The sequence below is a fragment of the Pediculus humanus genome, genomic scaffold (assembly GCF_000006295.1).
Source record: "Pediculus humanus corporis 1103172107642 genomic scaffold, whole genome shotgun sequence".
NCBI lineage: Eukaryota > Metazoa > Arthropoda > Insecta > Psocodea > Pediculidae > Pediculus > Pediculus humanus.
In genome coordinates, this window is record NW_002987253.1 from 265,914 (window position 1) to 277,112 (window position 11,199).

Below are 11,199 nucleotides of genomic sequence, written 5' to 3' on the forward strand. Positions count from 1 at the left end.
ATTATTTACATAAATTTTTTTTTTTTGGAAATTAAAAATAAGTGATGATGAAGGTTTAATAGCTATTAAACAATTAATAAATGATTTATTTAAGTTATTAATGTTTTTTATTTATTTGAATTTAATAAATAATTTTTTTTAAGAAGAAAAAATAAAATAATAATTATTATTAATAAAAAGTTATCATCACTCGCGTTGAAATTTTTGTTTTGTTTTTTTTATTTATTATTTCTATTATTAAAATTATTTATTTATTTATTTGCAGGAAAAGTGGAAGAAGGAAAATGTTTTCAAAAAAAATTCATTAAAAAAAAAAATTGAAATGAATTAATACATTGATTGAAGGATGTTTAAATAAGTTGTGTGAAAAGATATAAGGATAATAATAGTAATAATAATAATAATAATAATAAAATGAGTTCGTATCAGTTTGTTAATTCGTTGGCATCCTGCTACGGACAGCAGGGAGGCCGTACGGGTGCATCACCGGTCGATCCGTCAGCGGCAACTCCGGATTTTTACAATCCAAACGGTGCTGGCAACGCTTATCCAAATTGTTATTCTCCCCAACAAAGTCACTATCCCCAACAACAGCATTATGCTAACGTTAACGGTCACGAAGCCATGATGGACTATACTCAATTACACTCACAAACTCACAGAATGAGCATTCATCATAACAGTACGAGCCCGGTTAGTGTAACGGCGACGCCACCTTTAATTAATAATAATAACTTATTAACGAATCCTGTAAATAATATTAATCAAAGAAACGTAACGGCATCGTCGTGTAAATACGCGGATCCGAGTTCTATTTCAAAATCTGGTGTTAGTAGCCCTCAAGATTTATCAACTGGTCCCTCGAGAAGTCCCGGACCGTTAACAGTGACTACGACATCGAAAATAACATCTTCGGCGACATCAGCAATTTCGCCAACGACTCCAGCAAGGTTAGCAACATCTCCAGCTTCTGCCGGAGGACAAACGACATCTTCGAACGTATCCCAAAGCTCAGCTTCACCGGCCAGCAGCACTTCGTCAACGTCGACGGGAGGAGGTGGAAGCGGAGGAGGCGGAGGAGGAGGTGGTTCTTCGTTAAATTCATCATCCAAAGGAAGCGGTTCTGGTAATCCTCCACAAATATATCCCTGGATGAAAAGAGTACATTTGGGACAAAGTAAGTACAAAAAAAAAAATAATGAAAAAACTCAACGAAAACATAATTTACACACTTTTAAATTCGTGTGAACGGCATTAAATTACACAACAACCATGACAGTATCTACGCAATCATAAGTTAGAATTACATAATTAATTGATAGCAAAGGACCGAAAATGGAATCACGTGTCTTTTTTCTTTTTTTTTTATTTGCTAATTTACTTCCTTCTGCTTTATTTTAACGTTGCATTAGCATAGGTTTCCATCAAGGTTTTAGAAAAAAAAAAAAATCCCTTAAGGACAAATAGATTTATCTTTTTTTTTATTATTTACGCAGCGGCATTGTGACTTGCGTTATATACAGACAGAACGACACGGATTAAAGTGTACAAGCAACCAACCAACCAACCAAACAACCAAGCTAGCTAGCAAACAAGCCCCTTATGGGTGAATGTTAACACAAAAGTTAAATTGCGTCAAATTTTAACCACACGCTGAGTTCAAATTATATAAAAGAAAAGAAACGAAAGCAGAAAGAAACCTGAAAGTATGAAAGAAAAAAAAAGAAAACCAAATGGTCATTTATATACAAAATTCTAAGAATAAAATATTAAAGAAAATAAAAAGGCTGGAGGAGAATTTCCGTTTGTGTTTGTTTGTTTGTTACACAATTTTTGAGTGGTGAACGTGTGTGCGTGTGCGTGTATTTGCGGGGGCGAGTTTGTAAAAATGTGCATTTGTAGGCATGTGATCATGTATAAACGTGTTATATACTTCGCTTCGGATTTATAACAAAAAATGTGACACTTAAAGATTTAGGGGGGGTGAAATAATAATAATAATAATGATAATATTACGAGGGTTGAAATTTTGTTGAAAAAAAAAAATTACGAGAAAGAGAGAGAGAGAGAGATTACGTCCGTCCGTTTTAGTCCTATTATCATGTTTCAATTCATTCACTGACTTTTTAAAAATCTCCCAAAAAAAGAAAAAAAATTTTTTTTTTTTTGTAAGGGTGGCAACCATTAGTGATAAGAATAATTTTTTTTTTTATTCCGATAATCTTTTTCTCTTTTTTTTCTTTAAATTTCGGGAAGGGGGAAAGGAAAAAAAATTTTTTTTAATGCACGAAAAAAAAAAATTTCGCCAATTTTTTTTTTTTAAAGAACCCTCACAAAAATAATAATAATAATAATAATAGGGGGTTAGGGGATCGATGCGATTCTTCGCTAAGAAACTAAATGTGTGGCATTTTTTTTCCGCCATTTCCTTTAATAAATTAATTTTGTTTTCGGCATTTTTTTTTTTTTTTTGTTTAAAAATGGAATTCAGTCTCATCGACAGATCACTTACGATTTTTTATTTTTCATTCATTTCTTTTTTTTTTTTTTTTAAATAAAAGGCGTGGAAGAAGAAAGAACGAACGAACGAACGAACAAACGACAAACGACAAACGACGACAAAATAAATAAATATAAAAAAAAAACAAATTTATCGGTTCGTTAAAAAAAAAAATTTTTTTTTAAAAATTAAATCGTCCTCATTTCCGTAATTTTTATTAATTCGAAAAAAAAAACAAAAAAAAATTTTCCAGAACTTTCCACGATTAAATAATTTTTTAAACAGTTAATAATTTTTAAAGTTGTGATAATAATAATAATAATAAATGAATAAATAACATTAAGGTGGAATTAAATAAAATAATAAGTTTTTAAATTGGTTTAAACGATACTACAACAAGAAAATTTATTTATTCATTCATTCATTCTCATTAAAATCTTTTTTTTTTTCGTTTGTATAGTAATTTTTTTATTTTATTACGTAATAAAATTAAAAATTATTATTAATGAAACCTTGAATTCTGTCGAATGAATATCTGTGATAATTTTTTTTTTTTTTTTTGAATTTTTTATCAGTTTGTTTATTATTATCGTTATCCGCGATGGCCGACACAAATATTTATTTAGAAAAATGAAAAATTTTAATAATAATCACCTGATTAGTTTTTTTCTTTTACGACGTCGTCGTTATGACGTCATAAATCAAAACGTGAAATAAAAACTTTTCTTTCCTTTTTTTAAAAGGTTTTTTTTTAAATAATAATAATAATAATAAGAAAGAAAAGGAAAAAAAACTCCCACGATACGATTTGTTTAAAAAATAATTTAAATAATAATAATAATAATAATAAAAGATTTCCAGTTGTTTTTTTTTTTTTGTTAAATTTACAACTGCAAAATTGAAAAGTGAAAATTTTTAAAAAAAAGATAAAATAAGTAGTGCCAACTGTCAATTTTCCGTTTTTGAATAAAAAAAAAAAAAACTCCCGATGTTTCTTTTCTTTTTTTTCATTATTATTAACCCTTTCAAGGTTTTTTTTTTCTTTTGATACCATTTTGAGCAAAAAACAAACAAAAAACAAAACAAAACAATTTTTTTTCCACGTATTTATTATTATTATTATTGTTGTTGTTGTTGTTAAAAAACAATCCTTTTTATAAATTTTTCCAAGGTTGTTTCTTTTTTTTTTTGACATAATTTAAGGTTGCACCAGTTAAAAAAAAAATACAAACTCTTTGACTTGACAAAAAAAATAGCATTGTTTTTCTTTTAACTCTTCTGCTTTTATTAAAAATAATAATAATAATAATAATAATAATTGTTATTTTTTTGGGGAACTATTATCGTAATTGTTGTAAATGAAGAACGAAAAAAATAATTTAACCATGAATAATTAAAAAAAAAAAACTCTTTAAATGCCACCCTCTGTCACACTCTCTCTCTCTTTCTCTCCTCCTCCCCTCTCCTTCTCTCTTCCTCTCTCTCTTCTTTTTGTCATTTTCCATATGTCCCCCTAGGGGAAAAGTAAAAAAAAAGAATCGAATAATAATTTTTTATCGTATCGTTCTTCTCGAATAGGTATCATACGTACGATGACGTCGTGTCGAAAAAAAAAAAAACCCGGAAGTGTCAATAGAAAATTTTTTTTTCATGACTAGGTATTCATTTTTTTAATGAATGTTACGTCGGAAATGATGAGTGGTTGTTATTGCCACGTACGTACGAATCCGCCTACTTTTTTTTTTTTAACGAACGCGAACCGATGATAATGATAACTCTCTTTAAATAACTCTCTTTTGCAATGTTTTATCAAAAAAAAAATTAAAGATAATTTTTATATATTTTATCGGAAAATAAACGCCATTTTTTTTTTTGATTAACAACGACGTGTCATTAGATTAACATACGTAAGGATAAAAATTTTTTTAACGGAATAAAATATTAAAATTAAAAAATGGCGTCGGCGTCAACGATAATTAAAAAATTTTAATTTTTCCCTCCCTCCCCCCCACCTCGTTTCTGGAATTTTCTAGATTTTTTAAACACCGTCCAATTACACGACATTTTTTCAACCGTAAATAAATTATTATTATTAATTAATTAATAAAAAATAAAATTCACCGTGTTTTAGTTTTTAAAAACAATTTTTTTTTTCGTAAAAAAAACGAAAAACATAAAAATGATTTTTAGTAGGAAAAAAAAAAAATTTTGTTTTTTTTTTTGAACAAGTGGCACATTTATAAATAGATTTCAAATAAAACAAAATTTTTACCGGGAGTTTAACGTTAAAATAGATCAAAAAAAAAAAAAAAAAAATGGATGTCACGAGATTCACGTTAACAACAAGAACAACAACAAAAACAACAAATACGATATAAATAAATAATGATGATGATGATGATGATAATCATTCGATTTTTACGAACGTATCGTTAAATTTTTTTTTTTTCCGATTTGACGATTTGTCGTTGCAGTTTTAAAATTTTCTTTTTTTTTTAAAGAAAGGTGTTAGAAAATTTATTAATTTTTATTGCCAAATTAATAAAATGGCAGGTGTTATATTTGGTTAATAATTTTTTATTTTTTATTTTTAAAATAACATAAAAAATGACACTTCGAAGTAATAAAATTTAATTCATCCGTAACTAACGAACATTTTTTCTTTTTTTTTTTTTTTACAGTACTTTAAAAATTTGTTTAACTTTGTCAAATAAATTATTTATTCAATAAAATTTTATTTATAAAATAAATAAATAAATAAAAATTACGTCACGATAATAACAATAAAAATAATCGTGTGGTAATATTCATAACGTCATCATTGTATTAAACAAACTCAGCGTAAATAAAAAAATTATTATCATCATCATCATCGCGTAATAATTAAAAATTTGTTAATATGTCTTTGTTGTTGTTGTTGTTGTCGTCGTCTTACTCGTTTGTAGTTTCAAAATGGCGGATTTTCGTTTGATTTAAACAAAAAAAAATTGAATTAAATTTTTCCACGTGGTTATTATAATGGTAATAAAAATAATTAAATTAAACAGGGGATTTTCAAATCTGCCCTTTTTTACCTTTCTTAACCAGCCCCCCACCCCATCTTTCTCTCTTCCTACCCCCCCTTTCAATCGTTTAAATTGTTTTTTTTTTTTTTTCGTTAACAAACAAGAATAATTTAAGTTTAAAAAAAAAAAATCAAATGTTTTTTCAACACGAAAACAAACATTAAATAAATAAATAAATAAAAACCACAATGACACCCCCAACAAAACCGATAATAATAATAATAATAATAATATCAGGTATTGTATATAATGAATCAATTACACAATTCGAAAAATTATTGTGTGTAAGAAAAAAGAAAAAAAGTTTCATTATTCTATTAACCGGAAGGCGTAACGCCCTTTTTCTTTTTCTTACTTTTGCCATCTCTCTTTCTCTCTCTCTCTTCTTAGTCTACCACCACGTTAAAAATTTTCCCTCATCTCGATAAACATAACGGTTTTAAAAAAAAAAAAAATTTTTTACGCTTATCATAACAACAACAACAACACGATAATTACGTTTAAAAGAATTTAAATACGTCATCATAACAATGTTAAAGAATTTATTTGGTTGATCGCACAAAAATTTTTGAATAAATAATTTTTCTTTTTTTGTTTTTTTTTGTCGTGTAAATAGATAAACGAAAAGATCGGACGAATATCAAAAGTGAATAATTGTTTATGAATAAAAAGATAAAGAAAAAAATGAATGATGGATTTTTTTGTTGAAACGAATTGTTAACAATTGACGAATGCCAAATAATTAAACAAAAAAAAAAAAAATTTAATTTTGGAAACGTGAAAATAAATAAATAAATTTCCTGTTGTTGTTACTGTTGTTTGTTCTGTTTTTTTGGGGAGGGGAAGGAAGGAAATTGGGAAAAAAAGTTATTAAAAAAAACCAAAACTCGATGATGACGCACAAATATAAATTGCAATTTTTTTTTTTTTGATAAAAAATTTTGTTTAGATTTTTATAGCGCTATAAAAAAACACGATTTCGGATTATATATCGACGAAATCATTTTTTTTTTAATCTTCTTAACGTGAAAATAATATTACTTAATTACACGTTAATATTCTATGAGCCATTTAAATATCACAGTTAACAACAAACAACAAACATCCTTTTACGATGAATGATTTTTTTTTTTTCAATCATCAAACGAATTCATTATTCTTTTATTTATTTAATTAATAAATTATTTTAATTTATTTATTTTTTTCATTAATATTATTTATTTATTAAAATCGTTTCCCCTTCTCCCCCCCCGATCAAACTCGTTCGGGTATTATGTATTGTAAAAGTTTAAGGTCGAATAAAAAAAAAAAAAAATAGAAATAAATTTTAACGGAAATCAAACGAATAAAATTAAATTTCTACGACATATATATATTTTATATAATTATTATTACGTAATTTAACAACATCTATTGACACGATTACATAATTAAAAAAATTTTTTTTTTTTTGTAAATAAAAGTCAGGAGCCGACTGTGCGGTTTTTTTTTATTAAAATTTTATTTCCCAAAAAAAAAATAAAAAAAAATAAAAAAAAAGCAAAAAACTGGAAATGATTGATTACTTTTTAAATTTTAATTCATCACGTTGATGTTTTCTTCTATCTCTCTCACTCTTTCTTTTCAGTAGTACTACCCTTCTCCAGTTTGTAAAAAAAAAACCCTTAATTTGACTTCATAATTTAAAAAAATGAACCCGTGATGAAAAAAAAACAAACTCCCCCGTCACGTATCATTTTCGGGTTTTAATTATTTAATAGTTTAAACTCGTGCCACGATGATCATTTCTCACTCTCTCTCTCTCTTTCTCGTTTTCATTTAATTATTTCGTTATATAAAAGAAGTATAAAAAAAAATAGGGTTAAAACAAATAATAATAATAATAATAATAATAATTTATTTATTAATTTTCAGGTACGGTGAATGCAAACGGTGAAACGAAAAGGCAAAGAACGTCGTACACGAGGTACCAAACGTTAGAATTGGAAAAAGAATTTCATTTTAATAGATATTTAACGAGGAGGAGAAGGATAGAAATAGCTCATGCATTGTGTTTAACCGAAAGACAAATAAAAATATGGTTTCAAAACAGGAGAATGAAATGGAAAAAAGAACATAAAATGGCTAGCATGAATGTTGTTCCTTATCAATTCGGCCAAATGTCACCCTACGGATATCCACAACAGTACATGCCTCCACAATTTGCACATTTGGCCACATAGGGGGAAATTTTTAGCCCTTATTCCACCCTGGAATAAGGACTAAATTAATAATAATAATTATTATTTTAATTTTCAATGAAAATAAAAATAAAAATAAATAAAAAACATAAAAAAAAATGATAATTAAATCTAATGTGATCGATCTATATATAAAATGATGTATAGTGTAGCTAATTAATTTGTTCCTTCGTAAATATATATATAATATATAATATAATATAAATAAACGATGAAAAGCCTGTTCAGTGTATATTATATACGTAATTATAAGTAAATAGTTTTCCCTCTCTCTCTCTCTCTCTCTTGCAAAATTTTTATTATTTACAATTTTTATATTATTATCATTGCAAAAAAAAAAGTTAAATGTGTAAAGAAGTATTAATTAAAAATAAATAATATTATATATATATATATATATATATATATATATATATATACTGAAATATAAAAATATAAATCATAAGAAGCATATTTAATATAATAATATAATATAATATATATTTTTTCACACGACGTAATTTTCTCATTTTATTTTTATTTATAATGAAAATAATCTGTCGTAAATTCCGGTTCAGTTTATACATATATATTATAAATTTTAATATAATTTTTTTTTTCAGTATATAATAAAAAATATTAATACGTCATCATGTAATTTTTTTTTTTTTTAACGAATAATATCGTAATGCACACACACACACACGGCGGTGCAATGCAATTTTTTTTTTTTTAAACAACCCTCGCGTTTGTTTTATTTATATTTATATTATTATTATCATCATTTATTTGAATCGTTACGCGTGTAAAAAAAAAAAAATAAATAAATTCGTTTGTCGCGAAATAATTGCGAATAAGATAAACAAGGTGATATAGATGCGTAATAATATTATAAAAACGAGAAGAAAAAAAAAAAATTTTTTTTTAACATACGAGACGTTAAATATTTAATCGATTCGAAAAACGTTTTTAAATCAAAACAAACAAACAAACAACAAACAAAAAAAAAATAACATTAACCCAAATTTAAATGTGACATATAGAGTTTTAAAAAACAACAACAAAAACTAAATAAATAAATAAATAAATAATTTTAATTTAACTTTTTAATAAGTTTTTTTTTCCAATGATTTAACGTAACATTATGAAAACAAACGAATGTGTTATGAAAAAAAAAATTGAATAAATTTTAAATTTTTACGGGGACTTTGTTATATAAGAGATTTTCTATACGTAAACAAACGCATCGTTCATAAAATAAAATTTTATTATTATTATTATTTTATACGTTTGTTCGTTTGTACGTTTGTACGTTTTCTTTCTTTCATTCTTTCTTCAAACTAATTAATCGATCATTCTGTTAAGTGGTTCACGACGTTAAAGCAGAAAAAAAAAAAAGAAAAAAGATTAATGAAGTTACAAAATCATCGGGTCAACCGATTCAATATTCTTTTATATATACGTACAAACGTGTTTGGCGCACGCGCACGTACAATACCCTTAAAAAACAATTTAAATAATAATTTTTATTAAATATAAATATATATATTAAAAATTTGCTTCTTGTGATTTTTTATTTTTATTTTTTTTTCTCTTTATTTAGATACAAAAAAAAAAAATTATTTATGTATATATATATATATATATATATATATATATATATATATATATATATATATATATATATATATATAAATTATGAATAAATAAATACTCTGTATTGTTAGCTTTAATAATAATAATAATAATAATAATAATAATTGTGAAAAAAAATAAATTAATTATTTTACGAAAAAAATTAAATAAAAAAAAAAGAATTTTTTATTATTATTATTATGTAAAATTTTCTGTGTATAAATTTATTTTAAAAAAAAAAAAAAATAATAATAATAATAATAATAAAGTTTTTTTAAATTAATTAATTAATTAAAGTAATAAATACATAAATAAATAAATAATATAACAAATTCGGAAATATGCAGGGATAGAAAATTTAAAAAAAAAAAAACAAAAATTTAATTTTTCGTATTCGCGTGTATTTTTTCTCCCCCCTCCCCCCATTTTATCCTTTTTTTTCGTACGTGTTTATTAAATAAATATTAATAATAATAATAATAATAATTTAAATAAATTGAAAAAAGCACGTATAAAATAAATAAATAAATAAAATTTTAGCGAAAATTTATAAATAGGCTGTACGAAAAAAAAAAAAAAAAATTAAATTATGTATTATTGTAATAATATTATTAAACATTAATTTTTTTAATTTGAAATTTTTCCCGCGTTTTTCCCGCGATGATGGCTTTTATTTTACGCGCGTTTTTTTTTTTAAATTTAAGATATTTTTTTGTTTTAAATATGTTCTAGAAATTTTTTTTTTGCAATTGTTTTTACATTAGATTTAAATAAAAAAAAAATTTACGACGACCGTTAAGTTAATGTTTTTTTTTTAAATAAAAAATTAAAATATTATTATTATTATTATTTTAACGATTTAATAATTAAACGAAACACTTTTTGAATAAAAATATTTTTAAATAAATAATAAATAAATATACATATAAATAAATTTTATAATTTTTTTTTTTTTTTTTTTATTATTAAAACGTTAAAAACGTAAACATGCGATTTAAATACACGCATAAAAATCAGGTTAAACTTTTTTTTTTCCTTATTATATAATCAAAATGAAATAATAATAATAAAAAAATGTCGCATGCGAAAAATTGATTTTTTATTTATTTATTTATTTATTAAATTTTTATCGATAAAAAAAAACAAAAAATTAAAATGTAATTCGTCGTACTGGATTAAATCCCTAAAATAATCTCATTATTATTATTATTATTTATAGTCTGCTATAATAGTTATAGTTCGATTGAAAGTCGAACAAATCGTCGTTTATATTTTTTTCTGTTGTTGTTGTCGTTACTTTGTTTGTTTGTTTTTTAACGTATTGTACTTCTTAATTTTTTTTTTTTTACAAGTTCGTACTGTTATAATATAGCGCTATAAAATAATAATTACTATATTTCGTACTATAAGTTTAAAAAAAATGAAGGCTATAAAATTAAAATGTTAATCCCTTTAAAAAAAAAAAAAAATAAAAGCCATCAATACGTTCATTAAAATTTATTAATAAAATTTTCATTCCATGCAATTATTATTATTATTTATATACATAAATTATGTTAATAAATAAATAAATAAATATTTATTAATTATGATGATGACGATAATGATAATAATAATTATTATAGTTACGTATTTTATTTATTAGAGGAATAAAACGAAACACAGCAGAAACGTAAAATTTTTTTTATCGGTTGTGAAAAAATAAATAAATATTATTAATAATTTTTTAATAAAATCGTTATCGTAATAGAATCAATAAAAAATTATTAATAATTACGCG

General features: G+C 24.0%; 1 protein-coding gene across 1 annotated transcript; it reads left to right on the forward strand.

The window, feature by feature from the left end:
• Window positions 1-414: 414 nt before the first annotated feature.
• Phum_PHUM266540 (Ultrabithorax, putative) lies at window positions 415-7,787 on the forward strand (the record flags this gene model as incomplete). The annotated part of the gene is made up of 2 exons (XM_002426605.1): window positions 415-1,177; window positions 7,480-7,787. 2 exons carry the CDS (start codon window positions 415-417, stop codon window positions 7,785-7,787), a joined length of 1,071 nt encoding a protein of 356 aa, XP_002426650.1.
• Between the last annotated feature and the right edge of the window lie 3,412 nt (window positions 7,788-11,199).